At 40.1% G+C, this 16,706-nt stretch overlaps 1 protein-coding gene across 1 annotated transcript in view; it reads left to right on the forward strand.

Annotated features, from left to right (window-relative positions):
- Positions 1-1,062: 1,062 nt before the first annotated feature.
- The window catches only part of LOC139710868 (bone morphogenetic protein 1 homolog), a 44,564-nt gene continuing 28,920 nt past the window's right edge, over positions 1,063-16,706 (forward strand). The window contains exons 1-3 of the mRNA XM_071622790.1: positions 1,063-1,233; positions 11,744-11,878; positions 15,911-16,027. Coding sequence (XP_071478891.1) covers positions 1,116-1,233; positions 11,744-11,878; positions 15,911-16,027 — 370 coding nt within the window. The 5' untranslated portion in view covers positions 1,063-1,115. The remainder of the gene's footprint in view (positions 1,234-11,743; positions 11,879-15,910; positions 16,028-16,706) is intronic.

Here is a 16,706-nt window from a genome sequence, read left to right on the forward strand (position 1 = left end):
TGGCCGAGATATCGAAAACAAAGCGATCCTAACAAAAAGTGGGACCCACCTTTTATCAGGATAGCTTGTTTGACTTTGTTTTTGTTTTTTATACATCTCAGCCATTTGAAAATCGATTTTCATCAAATAAACTTTGAATGCCTCTTGGAATTTCCATCATGCTCTTTCATATTTCATGAAGCCATTTTTAAGTATCTCTCAAAAAGTTAAAAGCTGATGAATTATCAGCTCAACCAGTACTATACCATCCCTTTAAACCTTGTGTTTATATGCGCTTTACTGCAATTCATTATCTAAGGAAGGTTTTGGGCCAAGAGACAGAGACAGAGTGAGAGACGAATATGGATAGATACTGACAGCAAGAAAAAAGAAATGAATCTAGAAAATAACTAAACCCGGAAATGTCCGTGTGTTGTCTACACGTCAAATGCATCTATAGGGCTCACACCCATAAATATTTCCCCATAGGGATATGTGTTAAAAATCAAATTTCAAAAAATTCTGTAAAATAGCTGGGAGAAATGAGGTGTTTCAGCTTCACTAACCTGGATAAGTGAGATATATCCTTTCATCCATCAAATTTTCAGGGTGGATTCTTCAGTCCAAATTCTGTCCAGGGGTCCGCAAAGCCAGACTACGAGTTCTTGTCACTCAAAAAATCACCCATTTTCCGTACACGTACCCAATGAAATATAGTCCCCTCAAATTCCACCAGAAAAGCTTTCATCTTCCAACCAAAATGCAATTTGTAGAGGAATTCATACTCAATATCTACAGCTATTCGGTTTTTTGCCAAACTACATCATTGATTTTTAATTAATTTTTTTCTTCATTTATTTTGGTATCTTTGGTACGAATTTGTGAAGGGGTCTGGGACAGTCCATTGTATTTACGGGTGTGAGCCCTATAATAGCTTCTGCAGCAGAGTATTCGCTGAATCCACACACACACACACACACACACACATATATATATATATACACACGTCACACACACACACAATGTCTTGACGTTTCATTTTCCTCTCTTACCTCATCCTCTTGATGTATCTTCTAGGTAGGCGAGTACAGCGACGAGAAGGGACGTGAGCTAGACTCCTCCCGACAGGCTCTAATATGGATATTTTATCCATGGTGTCGCTATGTCTTCTCGGCTTCATTCTCAGTCTTGTGACTTACATCGGAGAAACAACACGCGTTCTTTCAGATGACATCGCAAATCCATGTAAAGCGGGTATGTATACAAACTATTTAAAGGAGAATGACACTCAAATATACATTATGTAGACTGATCATTAATACAGAGCATTATTAGCAGAACACATCAGTGAAGTTTGACGAAAATCGGACCATCTGTTCAAAAGTTTCGAGCGTTTAAAGTTTCGGTGCTGCAATAACATCGCTAAATTGAATGAAACTTTCGTAAGCATAGACAACGGTATAAAGAGAATGCAAAGAGCATTCAATATTTATTTTCATTTTTATAGCAGAATGAAAAAGCACATACCTCTCAGAAAACGGGAGGAATTGTATTACCCTTTATATAAAATGTCAGTATGTCAAGAGGAGGGAATGTGCACTTCCAATGAGAGATAAAATCTTATGTAATATTCTGCATATTTTCTTTAAATTGTTGTACACGCATGATGTCACGAACCGTTGAAGTGTTGTCATTCAGTGATTACGGCACCGACACTTTTTTTTTTAATTCATAACTTCTGAATGGATTGTTCGATTTTCCTCCAAACTTTATCTATGTGTGCCTACTATTATCGCCACATTTATGTATATATTATTTGGGTTTCATTTCTCTTTTGAGTTTCAAATGGTAATCTACTCCCTTACCAGTCGAAGAAAATGAAGGTATAGCATAAATGAAGTGAAATAAACTTCTCGGTAAAGAACAAATTGAACGTAATTCAGTGAGACAAACATTATGCTAACTCCCACATCCGACCCTATCCTTTAAGGGAATTGCTTATGTACCATTTACAGATGAAACACAAACCCAGCTGTAGTGCTTCAAAATAGTTCTAGTAAGTGAGCTGGGATAGAAACAACCAGTGTGAAAAATTAATCAGTATGTACAATCAATGTTAAGTATTGTTAAATATACAAAATACGTATTATGAACAATAGTTATAATGAAATTGTGTCTAGACTAAACCGTCTACAGTTGTGGTTTAGTGAGATAAATAGTGATATCTCTTTATATTTTAGGCTTTAATTCAAAATTTTTATATGTTTTAATGTTTTGTGATACAACTGACCTACACATATGCATCTAATGTGATAACTCGAACATTTTTAAATCATTGCTCCCAATGGTAAACAGTACCTTTAACAAACATACGAACCTTCTTCTACACACGCAACTTGGGCTTTTTCCACATTTGATTACATAATTACTTTGTTTTGAGGAATTATAAACATTCACATGTCATAGCACGGTCATCTTTCCATCAGTAGCGGAGCTACATGTACTATGCACTCTTACTGTAGGGGAAAAATACGAAAACAAAAACCTGGGTAACAACGTTAGTGGCTTTCTCAAAGTGATACATTATGAGAGCGTCAGTTTTCAATAATTTAAAACTGTTGTCTGTGATTGTCCCTGTTGTTACTGTTTTATTGTGTTTGTTCGTTTACTGTCATGCTTTCCTCCTTACTTATACGTATTTATATATGTCAATGCATTGTGGGAAGGTTCGAAAATGTATAAGTCATTAGCGTGGTTGAGGTAATGATGGTGCTGATTCTTCAAATATGGCTGTCATTGTTGTTTTTGTCTTTGTTTTTAGCCTATTGCCTCTCTCTTCCTCTTTTCTAGAGGCCTTCGTCCCTCTTGTGTTTCCCTATATGTAGACTTAGTGAGAAGCAGCGTATTACCTTTTCATTGGTTTCTTTAGAAATACCCCCCCCCAAAAAAAAAAGATAAATAAATAAATAAATAAAAAAGAATTAAAAAAGAAAAACAAAAAACAAAACCCTTCATTCTAACATTAGTGCAGTAATTTGTCCTCAGAATTATATCTCTGTGGTTCATGACATCAGGTGCGAAAGGAAAGGATTCCTGTAGCTGTGGTGCCCGGACTATAAGTGATTACAAATGTACCTGTGCACTTTTGATCGGCGATAACGCCAGCCACGAACAATGACAAACCACGAAACTGACGTGCTCGTATCATTCGATTTTATTCCTATCAACGTTAGGAGATCTGACTCGGAAGAATCGGGAGGTACATCTGTCATGACAGATCTGTTTGGTTTGATTGCAGTTAATGTTAAAATAGAAAGATTTTATCAACAGGATGTTCCTATGATGAATAGAAAGCTAAAACCCTTTCGCCACTCCGCTCTGGTACCAGTGGTATTGTGGTGTCAGAGGTGAATTTGAACAGTGATGACTTTTTATTCCCCCCCCCCCCCCTCCCGTCGATATTTATCCTAACGATGAAACTCTTGACATGTCCAATTTCCATATCCGTATCCATATCCATATCCATATCCATAATATACATTACATATCCATGTCAATATCCATGTCAATATCCGTATCCATATCCATGTCCATATTCATATCCATATCCATATCCATATCCATATCCATATCCATATCCATATCCATATCCATATCCATAATCCATATCCATATCCATGCACTCGATCCTACGCACGGACATGCGCACACATTATGATTGGCCAATATTATGGTATCTGAACCTGACGGCTTCTAGTTATGTGACGGCTTCTCGTTATGTACACTATAGACTGAAATGAGGAAACCAAAACCAAACCAATACAGAAGCGGGAGGGCGAAGCTCGAGACAAGACAATACATTGTATCATTTTTCGAGAAAAAAAAAAGGATTATCTGAGCTTCTTTCCGCGATCAAAGAAAACATGAACTCCCAATTAATTTTTTAGAGATGCCATTACGGCGTGACGAGCACGAACCATGTGCAGAGTGCTGGGTCTCCGTTGGGACACCAGGGTGATAGCTGATGGAAAGTTACTTCAGGTGTCGACAACAGCAGAGGAAATGGGGTCTAATCAGCAAAATGTTGTAAAGCGATTGGGGTCAGCCATCAAAGTACAGGTGGGCTGCACTTCCGCACGGGCACATTCTGGGACGACGACTGGCTAAGGAAAATAAGGAAGAGTATGTGATGGCAGATTGGAGATGACATACGACTTCCAGCGGGCCATGACCCGATCTCAGAGCTTGAGCATCGCTCTCTCTCTCCCGGCTGTTCCTGGTAACCGTTGTACAGGTGAACGGGGCGGGCAAGCCAGCGGCGTCCCGCTCTCATTTCACGCAGATAGAAACCCACGAGTGAACGATTCTGCATGAATGGCAACCATGGCCCCAGGTGTCATGTTGAGGTCAAAGGTCAAGTTCGTAAACACTGCCAGAAACCAGATGGAGCTTCGATACAATTTTCATACTCGGTTCGTTAGTCTTTGATTGGAGACCTCTATATTTCAAGGAGCACATCATGAGCAGAACTTTGTAAGCTGGATACTTTAGTACTGTTCAATCACTGGCCAACTTGATTATCATAAAGGGCAATAGGAGGATGGTCCTCTTTAAAGTGTTATTAATGTCATGAAAGATGGAAAGAGAGACTTCGCCTATGGTAACCTCCGTAAACAGCTGTCATTGGGCTCAGAATATCACTCACTGACAGAGAAACAAAAGTATAGCAAAATAGTCATGCAAATGATTTCTACTAGCTCAGGGGAATTCCCAGATAGTCACATGATTCACTATCTTAGTGCACACCCAAAGTGGGAATCGGCCGTAGATTTTGTTTTTCTTTTACAAATCAGTTAGGGCCTATCGATTTCCAATTTAACATCAAAATATTTCAATGTGATGATGATAATACTGATGTGAAATAATGAGGATATTCACACACAGTAAAGGGATTATGGCTAAGTCCTGATGTTGTTAAGATGACTAGTATACCAAAAACTTGAACCATGGTCCCGTAGATAAGGACACTATCACCCTTTTTTGACAGTGAGCTGGAGACAATAGAACTTTTGAACCAGATGCGCGTCACCTTATTATTCTAAGTCACATGACGTACAACCATTCTGTTACGTCACGCACAGTCGTGTCAGTCTGCTTAAGCAGATATGCAAAGAAGGGCAATGTAAAGTGTAGTGAAAATATAGTTTCTCACAATGACGTTGTTTTTAATCAAAACAAGTTGCTCGACCGGTAGTCAAAATGTCGTGGATTTACGTTGTTTGCTTTTATTGTGATGAGTAGGTGGTGGAAACGTGGAATTTTCAGGAAAGGCAATTGATTAGAATGTACAGGTAGTTTATGCTGTAGCTATATCTCTGATGATTATCACAAAATCGATAATAGTGGACAAAATGGAAAACAGAACAAACCCCAAAACCTATTGAAAGAATGACAAGAAGTTAAATACTGCCTCACCAGAAATGCTGCAAGGTTCAGTATTCAGTTGAATATAGCCACATTCTGTAGCTTCCGGTCGACTTGGTTTACAAGTTTTTGACATTCACACCCGACAACTTTTCCAGAGAGGAGAAAGGAAATGAAAACAATCGCTATTTTTCACTGTCACTGGTAAAGCATCGGAACTGTTCTGAGTTTTACCTTGTATACTCAAACTGGAAATGCATTTTGAACAAAGGAGAAAGCAAGATTGATGATTCACGTCTTCCTTTATCATCGTTATCATTCATGACCAGACAGACATGAATGAGAACTATTCAAACTCTTTCAAGAGTGGAATTTACCCCGAACATAATAAATGGATCCTCTGAGTGCAGAAAGAGCTGTTGAACACACGAGTGATTTTTTTTAAACATAATAGAATAGAACTTGACTTACGTCATTCAGAAGACAGGAAGAATATTATTACCTTTAACATTATGTCACTAGCAAGTAAGTCCAAAATTAGTCCAAAAAAGTCCAAATTACGATGCCTTATAGATGATAGCTGTGTGTGAAAATGTTTTTACTGTATGAACGCCGTTGAAGTCTACACAAAAGAAGTTCAAATATGGGCTGACGTCATTATTCTTATTGAAAAACGGCATGTTAAATTCATGTCATTAATACTTTGTTTGGAAAATTAGAAGAGCCGTACAGTGGCACCTGATGTAAGTCCATATATAGAACGTCAACTGTAAAAACATGTTGTTGTTTGTTTGTTTGCTTGTTTGTTTTTGTCTTTTGTGGTGGTGGTGATGATGGTAATGGTGGTCTTGATTTTACGTGATGTGACGTATTACGGACTAAATGTGTACCACACTGAATTTGGTGGAATTTGACGGCTCTCAGTGGTACGGAGTAGCATGGGCGTCACCAGGGGGGGTGCGTTGGGTGCGAACGCACCCCCCTTCAGCCCCTTAAAAAAAAAAAAAAAAAAAAAAAAATCAGTCTGAGAGCGACATCAACGCCGGACGCTAAATAATTATTTATTTATTTATTTTTTTTTTTTGCACCAGGGACAACAAATTCGTGGGCAAAAACAATTCGCACCCCTGGCTCTGGCAGCACTGATTTTATACATATCTACTACTATACAGTGTTTACTATTTATCGACCGTACTGTACATCCGTACGGTACGGAGCACGTACACGTTTGCATGTTACGTGTGCTACTTACAAGTTAGTATAGGGTCTATGTACGTTACTTCTGACCAATCCATATTGCCAGCCCAAGTGCGAGCCTTAGCCTCATTAAAAATAAAGAATAAAAAAATGCCCACCTCCCTCCATAATTCCAGAGACGAGAAGAATTCCTTCTTACCTTTTTTTTTTTTTTTTTTGGACAGAAAATGCCCCCATCAAAATATTGGAGGAGCAAGCATATTATAATTTTGCACCCCATAATCAATATTTAAAAATTAGTAAATGAGAAGATTTTTCTTGCTTTTGAAAGAAAAAAAAAAGTGGTGCCCCCATAAAAATATTGGAAGGCAAGCGCACCATTTGCCCCACCCCACATAATCATAATTCCCGCGATGAAAAGAAATTCTTGCTTTTTTGTTAGAAATATGTCCAATTATTTCACCCAAAAGCAGTGGCGTAGCTATGGAGGGGGTTTGAACCCCCCCCCTCCCCCATCCGCTGGTTTAAAAAAAAGAAGAAAAAAAGGTAATTCAAGGGTTAGTAAACTGCTTTTGAAATCGACATGAAATGGTGATCAAGAAATAATATATTTTCCTATGATTTCTTTTAACCATAATTCAAGAGGTATATAGTGTGAAACATTGTTCAAAATGCCCGGAGCCGACAAAAGATTGTGATTCAGCGTGATTCCTGGTTGACATTCTGCATAAAGCAGGATGTGCGCAGTGTACTCAGAACATCCGAACGGCAAACAGAGTCGGTGCAATTAAATGTTGCGCAATGTGATGTAGAATGTACACCTTTAACCTTACGCTTTGTTGTATCAAAGCTAGATCATTGATTTTGCAGTGTTGCTTTACATACTAGTCTATATAAAAATGTCTTGCATTGCCAATAAAAAGACTTGACCTGGGCTAATTCCTAACTTTTCCATGTATATAATACATACACACAAACAAACACTCACACTTAGGGGATGCTCTAAAGTGCAGATTTTGGACATCCTTCCCCTGCTTGGTCACTTCGATGCCACCTCGCTGGTCATACCTCCCCCAGTCATGAACATAAACCCACACCCTGGACTACCAGTGGCGGATCGAGGAGTGGGGGGACGCAACGGGCGTCCCCCCCTTAATTTCCAATGCGAAAAATTATAGTTACAAACGGCAGTTTTTGGACTGTAAAATGTCAAAATTTTCAAGCTCGCTCGCTCCGCTCGCTCGCATTTAGTCGTAATGCCATTTTCCTGACGTTGCTGCCAGTAATTGCCAGCAGTTGCGCCCGTTGCGCCCCGTCCCTTTATTTCCAAAGCGAAAAAATATAGCTACAAACGGCAGTTTTGGGACTGTAAATAAAATGTCAATACTTTCAAGCTTAATTGTTATGTCATTAGCTGACAGTAATTGCCAGCAGTTACGCCCGATGCCCCCCCCCCCCTAATTTCGAAAGCAAAAAAAAAAAAATAGCTACAAACGGCGGTTTTTGGACTGTAAAATGTTAAAATTTTCAAGCTCGCTCGCATTTAATCTTTATGCAATTCTCCTGATGTTACTGCCAGTAATTGTCAGCAGTTGCGCCCGGTGCGCCCGATGCCCCCCCCCCCCCCTCCTCTAATCTCCAAAGCGAAAAATATATAGCTACAAACGGCAGCTTTTGGACTGTAAAGTGTCAAAATTTTCGAGCTCGCTCGCTCCGCTCGCTCGCATTTGATTGTCACATGCCATTCTCCTGATGTTGCTGCCAGTAATTGCCGGCAGTTGCGCCCGGTGCGCCCCCTCCTTTATTTCGAAAGCGAAAAAATATAGCTACAAATGGCAGTTTTTGGACTGTTAATGTCAAACATTTCAAGCTCGCTCTCTTCGCTCCCTCGCATTTAATCGCTATGCCATTCTCCTGATGTTGGTGCCAGTAATTGCCGGCAGTTGCGTCTGGTGCGCCCCCTTCCTTTATTTCCAAAGCGAAAATATAGCTACATAGGGCAGTTTTTGGACTGTAAAATGTCAACATTTTCAAGCTCGCTCTCTTCGCTTGCTCGCATCTAATCGCTATGTCATTCACCTGATGTTGCTGCCAGTAATTGCCAGCAGTTGTGCCCGGTGCGCCTCCCCCTTAAATTCCAAAGCGAAAAAATATAGCTACAAACGGCATTTTTTTTTTACTGTAAAGTGTCAAAATTTTCAAGCTCGCTCACTCCGCTCGCTCGCGTTAAATTGCTATGCAATTTTCCTGATGTTGCTGCCAGTAATTTTTCATTTCACACCGTCATTCCATAATCCATTGATAGGGGGGACCACAACCTCCCCCCTTGTTCGCTCCGCTTGCTCGGGCTCGGTCGCGTTCATGACATTAGTGTAAGAATTAATACTAGAAGTTTACTTAAATGATACTGTTTATAGGCAAATTGTTCAATAACAATTTACTTCAAAATGTACTGATGCCTTCAACAAGTGGGACTGTTTCGAGTCGATAAAACACGCAAAAAAACCTGCATCAAATTGCACACTTTACAACAGCAAAATGCAAAAAGTGCTCACCGTGGGAGGGGGGCACTCCCTCCCACATCCTCCCCCTCGCTCACTCCGCTCGCTCTTGCTTGGCCGCGTTCATGAAATTCAGTGTAAATATTAAAACAGGAAGTTTATTGGGATGATACTATTCTATAGGCAAATTGTTCAATAATAATCTACATCAAAATATACTTCTACCTTAACATGAGGGATTGGTTCAAGTCGATAAAACAAGCAAAAACAAGCATCAAATTGCACCATAATTACAACATCACAATGCAATTTCAGTTCTAACCGTGGGAGGGGGGTTGGATCCCTCCCACATCTTCCCCCTCGCTCGCTCCGCTTGCTCGGGCTCGGTCGCGTTCATGACATCAGTGTAAGAATCAATACAAGAAGTTTATTGAAATGATATGATTTATGGGCACATTGTTCAACAACAATTTCCATCAAAATGTACTGCTACCTTAAACAAGTGGGACTGTTTCAAGTCGATAAAAACACGTAAAAAAACTGCATCAAATTGCACCATTTACAACATCAAAATGCAAAAAGTTCTCACCGTGGGAGGAGTGGAGACAACAGGGACTTCCACACCCTCCCCCCCCCCCACCTTGCTCGCTCCCTCGCATACTAACACCCCCCCCCCCCCCCCCCCAAGATGAAATCCTAGCTACGCCGGTGCCCTTTCCCCGCTTGGTTTCCCTAAAAAAAAAAGTCTGGGGATTGAGAGCTTCCTATATTCCAAATGTCTGTCCAAAAAATCGCGCTACATTTAGTGTCAAAACGCACCCCCCTTGAAAAAAAGCTGGTGACGCCCCTGAGTAGACGACCCTGTTCGACCAAGGAAGTGTCAGCGTATAGGCCTACTAGCGCGCCTAGGACTTCTCGGACCTCCTACCTCTTTCACTGCTTTACCAGCAGCCCCAATGGAGACAATTTGTCAAACCAAAGGAGACTAATTTCCCTGCCGCCACCTCTTGGTGTGGCTTTAAGTACTCCCCCAAGTGGGCCGGCCAAGGAGCCGGACCCAGAACCCCACCGGCCTAGACGGCGGTTGGAATTTGTGGCAGCATACACTCTGCACGTGCGTAGTCCTTCTTATTTTGCATTCAGCCGCCTTTAATATCGAATTTCACCATCTTGTCCAGTGAATACCGTCATAATGTCAACATCCCATAAACTTCCACGGTATCGTGTTGATGAGCAAAATATGCTTTAAGTTTGCATCTTGCTCTAGAAAAGAATATTGCTGCGTTAACACATTAAAACATCTGTTCGTCATGGGTTAAGGGTAAAATTTGGTTTAAATCTCTTCGAATTCCTGTAATCACGCTCCACTGAGAGTCACTTTTTGCTAACTGCTACATAAAAATCAATCAATCAGTCTGGAAATGAGCTTTCGAATCGGTGATTACATTTCAGTAATTCCAACAATGTTAGACATTTTGCGTACAACAACTCATTGCGCCATTATTAGCCATTAATAAACAATACACACTTTTCAGAAAGACTGATGAAGACCAAGGTCAATGATACCTCATCTGAAATTCGTTATTGAAAAACGGCACCTCATGATGATTACCCCCCCCCCCCCACACACACACGTGTCTGTTCAATTGGCACATGTTGATACTGTAGACTATGTGGAGTCTTCCATTGCTGATACATGTGAAAGATCCTATTAAGTGCAGTTCCCCTCTATACGATGAGTTAGGGAACTCTCAATTCCCAATTTACACGTCGTGCGAAAACAAGATGTCGATATCGTCTGCTCACTATTGATAGTCGCAAGTCATCAAACGGATATGACAGCTCGAATATAAACAAATCGACTGGGTCGCTCTCTGGCACATTGGTGTGACATCATTGCTTTTTCCTGAAGTGAGCAGGGAAGAATATTGCTAGACTTGATCTACATGCTGATTCCTGATGAAGAGGTTATGAGAATTTTGTACCAGAATCATACAGTATTTGAAACACTGAATGAGATGGGTATTTTTGTGAGAAAATTTACGTAGATGGAATGCGGGCTTCATTTAGGGGCTGTGAGTTGCTTTATAGCAAGCTTACCCCGTGAACATGGACCACAATCAAATAATTCATGTCCATGACAGATATTTGACCACAATTTATATCAATCACTCAATGACAATGATAATAATAAAGCTAATAAACACAATAATGATACCGTTATTTATCAATTTGTAAAGCGCAAAACCTATATAGGCCTGATTAAGGTTCTCTGCGCTGCAAGAGCCTCTGATTTAATGATTAACAGTAATGAACAGTTGCGTGAGTTTAGAGAATGCTACAGTTGGGGATTTCCTGATTTTTAATGGAAGTGAGTCCACGGTTTGGAAGCTGCGTAAGTATAACGCTATGTTGGAGATGAGCGCACATGCATGTTACGTATGCTTCTATTTGCTCTCCAAGAAGAACGTCTCACCACAATTATCAAATACTTCTGATTTACAAAGTTTCTTACAAATCTTGATGCTTAGTATAGGCTGTGATAGCGTTTCATTGTTAGAGCCGACGATTCACTTAAATCTGTAAAGATATACCATCTTTTATGTTGAGAAGTGACCCACCTTGATTTCTTCCCTTTCCAGCTGGTTTCCTCGGTGATGCGGCACTCACGGACGAGGACTACGCCCGAGAGATGATGTACGCTAGAACATCGAGGGCACACTTACAGAGGAGGATATTACAGGAGCGGCACAGAAATAGAGAAGCAAATCATCATGGTGAGCCATATACTTCTTTCGTCTGTCATTCCTGTCAACTCAAGGACACGTAAGTGGAGTATGTTCACAGGATCAAAATGTGATAGCTGGAAACACAAGGGGTGCGTTCACCGATCTTATGATACTGCAACGATTATATAGTGAGTAAGCCGCCAGGCCAGTTGTTTGTTTCATGAAAGTCTTATGAGAGACTTTACGCTCATTAGACAATCTAATATGAGAGACTTCGTGAAATGGATTCGAGAGTCTCTCATAGCTACATGTGAGCGTCTTTGGCCATTCTGAGATTTGTAAACGTAAAGGCTCTTATGTGATGACTTCATGAAACAGACCCCACTTCTGTTAGCTATCTTGGACAGTAATGCTTACGAGCAGAAAATGAACGCCGAGGTCGCATAATACGACCGTCAGAACGTCAGTAGGTCCCTATTCAACCTCGTATATGGTTGCCAGTGTCTTGGGAGGTCCATGTTACTTATTGAGACGTCGTTTGCACAAAAATCATCATATTTGACACAAAATTATCAGATTGATATAACATTATATTAACAACTGTGTGTACTCTTACCCCTATACGTAGGCCGAGAACAAAATTTCGTTGGTATAACCAGGGAGGTGTTACAGAGATGGAGTGGCAACTCTTTATAATTCATGCAAACACATGCTTGGGTTCAAGGCGTTACAATGGGATGTCTAGCATTCCACTACGCTTTTTACATGCTCGGCACCGCTCTAGTTGCAAGACGAAGTTCGAAGACGAAGAGCGCATTTCACCTTTCGTTGAATTACAAGCTTTATTTCACCGTAAAATTTTAAAGGAAATACTCGAATTGATTTAGAATAGTTTAGGAAAGAATTCAATATTATTAACATGTATTTCTAGTTTCTTCGTAAAGCGCAAATCGAAATGAAATGAAAATTAGGCCCTCTTAAAAACCTAATATTTTTCTATAATGCGCACATTTCCGCATGTTAGTTTTCTATCTTTTAATCTGGTATATTTTGATATTTCAAATAAAGTACTCCGCTAAAGCGTGTTCCAGCGTGCTTTTAAACTATTTGCTGTTAAAATTGTCCGTTTTGCACTGCATTTTGATTCGCTGCTCCGATTCAAGGCACACAAATTCATTGTTGCCATCACATTGAAAGAGAGAGCGAATTGCAGTAGGGGCAAGTATTTCTAGATGTGAGAGCGCTAGTCCCGATTATTGATGCTCTCTTTTGTCAAAGCACATGGGTAACACCTGTATAGTTGAACGCATAACTTCTCGGCGGTGACTTCAAAGGAGAGCAGTAGTTGTCTCTCCTTCTCTAGCACCTCCCTGGTATAACAACGGCAGAGTCTTCAAACAAACATACTTGTAGAAGAAGATAAAGAAGTGAATTATAAATCAGCCACAAACGTTTTATAAGCAATATCGTGCCATGTCTTCAGCAATACGTGACCAGGACAACAGCATAGGAATACGCATTGAATGACCATGACATGTTAAATGACCTACGGACAGCTGTTTGTTTTTTTCTTGTTTGTTTGTTTTGGATAACCACGACTTTCTTATATACAGTGTACCCCATTCACAATTTTTATCTCATTTTTTTTTTCGCTATGCGCATACGCTATAAATTACTCTTTCGAAATTGATAAATAGGGCCTACTCCTTTAAAATCGAGGAATACCCATCTCTCCAAGTGATTGTTTCACGATGTCTTACAATGCAGGACAGTTTCTCGAAAATTATTTAGACGTTTGCAAGAGAAAATCTACTGCCATATCATTAGACCTATTCAACCGGCATAAGTAAGGAATTATTTCGTTGAATGACAAATGCAGAACTCATCGTTAGAGCGGCATAAAGCGCCTCGACTTTATGCCTTCTTAATTGAAATCAGGTACAATTAATGCGCTTCGCGCATGTAAAACTACTTGTGTCAGAACACTTTGGTCAACTAATGTCTGTTACACCATATGGATTGTAGGGATGGCTTTTTTCGTCAAGCACAACCTTCTGGTGTTTTCAGAACTCTGGATATGTCCCGTTCTGCCAAACATCGGAACCAGATGCAACCTCTGGAGGAAAGATGATTTCTCTTGATCTTTTCCGCTATCGTATAGTTGATGTGGCTGTGTGATGATGTGAGATATAGGTAAAATCTCTCGTTTCTACAACTTCAGCTATGTGAGATGCGACATGAGAATGAGTTGACTTCAAGATTTTTAAACGTGACATTGAAATGAAAGGAGAGATGGAAAACATTCCATGCCAAAGGTTGCAATCGTCACAGCGTCATAATATTAGTAGTTAGGTCATTAGGGAATGCCCTGAGAAAAGGGTTCAAAGCCTTTAAAATAATAAGGCAACTAACAGACGTGTAACTCGTATTTGGAGCATTGTGTACCACTACTGCCTTTTCGTAGAGTCCTCACTACAATGTTAATACACTCAAGAGTCCCTTTCACGCGGGCCCCTTCAAAACAAAAATGAGGTGATAATGGCGGTTTTGACAGGTGAACAGCTAAGTGATTTCAGCAACCACTCCATTTCTTCATGTGTCTGGTGAGCCGCACAGAGAATTGCCGAATTAAACATATGTGTCACACCCTTCATGGCGACTCAGACCAACGCAGAGCCCTCAGCTGCTTTTTGCCGCTTCCCCGAAAATTTCAGGAGAGAGAAGATGCCAGTGGAGAACAAAAATAAATGGCAAATTGCTCTGATTCTGCCCACAAACTTGATGAATTATGGATGATAGTTTCAATATGTGAAATGATTTCCTACTGCATGACTGCATAATTCTTATGTTTGCTTAGACATGCATTTCTTTTCTATATAGTGCAGAATTTACATCTTTTCAATGAGTTTTTTTTTTTCCAAGCTGTAAATTTTTTTCTTCGATTATCAATGTCGGTCTCGTGGGCCTTTTTTTTGTGCCTAGGGTCGTACTCGTGGGCCTTGTCTGCCTAGTGTCGGACTCACGTGTCTTTTTATGCCTAGTGTGAGACTCGTGTGCCTTGTTTGCGTACTGTCGGACTCATGGGCCTTTTTGCCTGCAGTGTTGAGCTCATGGGTTGTATGACTTATGGACCTTTTTTTTTTTAGTGGCGAGATCGTGGGCCGTATGACTCGTCGGTGTCGGGCTCGTGGGATGACTCCATTTATTTTATATTATTTAAGGAGTATTTGCCTAGAGGAGAATCTTGCAAGAAATTTACTCGGTTCCATGACAGCAGCACATCACTAGACAATATTTAGAGGAATAATCACATGATGTTAGTCACTTAGAGGTCTTCCAGACATTGATTATTTCAATTATAAATACTGTTGAAAACAACTACACATCTAATTACATTTCACCGTAAGATACGGTTTTCGAGAGCCCCAACGCAAGAAGGTTATTCTATAATGTTCTTCCAAGCGTCAATAGAACTACAGAACGACATTTCTCCATACGATGGGTGAAAGGGCCAATGTGTCAGCTGAAATACACGCACGTTTCTTACTGCCTTGTACTACTGTATATTTTAGTTTGATAAAAGAGTGAAATAAAACAAATGAAATGGTCAAAGTTTCATCGGCACATTCGATTAAAAAAAAAAAGCTGTTGGCAGTTCAAAGTCTGAGATGTTTTCAAGCAACGAGGATATTAGTCGCAGCGATTTTTGCAAAGAAGATGATGATTATATCATTGGCCTCAAAAGTCTTCCTTTGACCTGCACGAAACTTGCAGAAATAAGTGAGATTAGCTTGTATCCTTCTAAATGAATAATTGGAGTATTGATGAGTGGAATTGCACTTTAAGATATTCTCCCATTTCTCATCACTTCCAACAACTTCCTACCGATAGCGTTTGACATTAAGTGATAGACTAAAGGTCTATACTTGACACGTATTGACACCTTTATTGACAACTTAATATCATGTCATATACGCTTTATAGTTGACTGCATGTATATCCCGACTGTTCATTGAGATGTGACGGATTGATAATTTCTCTTTCTTTTTTTTTTCAATATTCCGAATGATTACTTTCCAGTAAAAAGGCGATCGATAGATGAAATTCACCGTCGACACACAAGGGCAGTGACGGCAAGGGCGGAGCGAAAGTGGACAGATGCAGTCATACCTTACGAGATAGATGGGAACTTCACAGGTGGGTTTACGCTCAACAACGAATCTGCTTTGTCAATCACAGTGTTTTACGGATACTTTGACCCCGCCCCTTTCTCTTTCACCCCGCTCTCAGAGCTAGCATGCTACTGTGTAGTCTGACTGTACTCCTAGCACTACGAATCGTTGTCATGATGATGATAACGATACCAGTCATCCAATACTCATGATATTAATTGTTATTAGCAGATTGATTAGGTCTACCAGATTGGCAGATTAGCCGATTGATTACTAATGAAACGGCTTTGAATTTGCCCGGAGTAGACTCTTCAGTGTGCGTACTGTTCTTTCATACAGGACCATGCCGTTATCCTATAGCGTTGCTAGGTATTCTGTTATAGTCTGTGGCACAAGAGACAAAACTTCCTGTCCATAGATAAAAGCGCGCTGGCTAGGAGTCGAACCCAGGATTTCCTGTTTACGAGACCGGATAATCATCCACTCTACCACAGTGTTCCTATCATTACAGGATCTTTGCCCAACATGGTTGTATAATTTAAGAAAAAATCCCAACTATAAGTTCTTTATAAATGTTCTCTTTCCTGTTTATGTGTGTAAGGAATTTCTCGTTAATTTTGAGCACTCAGACAGAATGGTAAGGGGTATTACAAGTACCCTGTATTATTAATTGTATATCATTATTGTTATTATTATTGTTATTG

This window comes from Diadema antillarum, unplaced genomic scaffold (assembly GCF_040938485.1).
Source record: "Diadema antillarum isolate AM-2024a unplaced genomic scaffold, OU_Dant_1.0 seq00001581_RagTag, whole genome shotgun sequence".
Taxonomy (NCBI): domain Eukaryota; kingdom Metazoa; phylum Echinodermata; class Echinoidea; order Diadematoida; family Diadematidae; genus Diadema; species Diadema antillarum.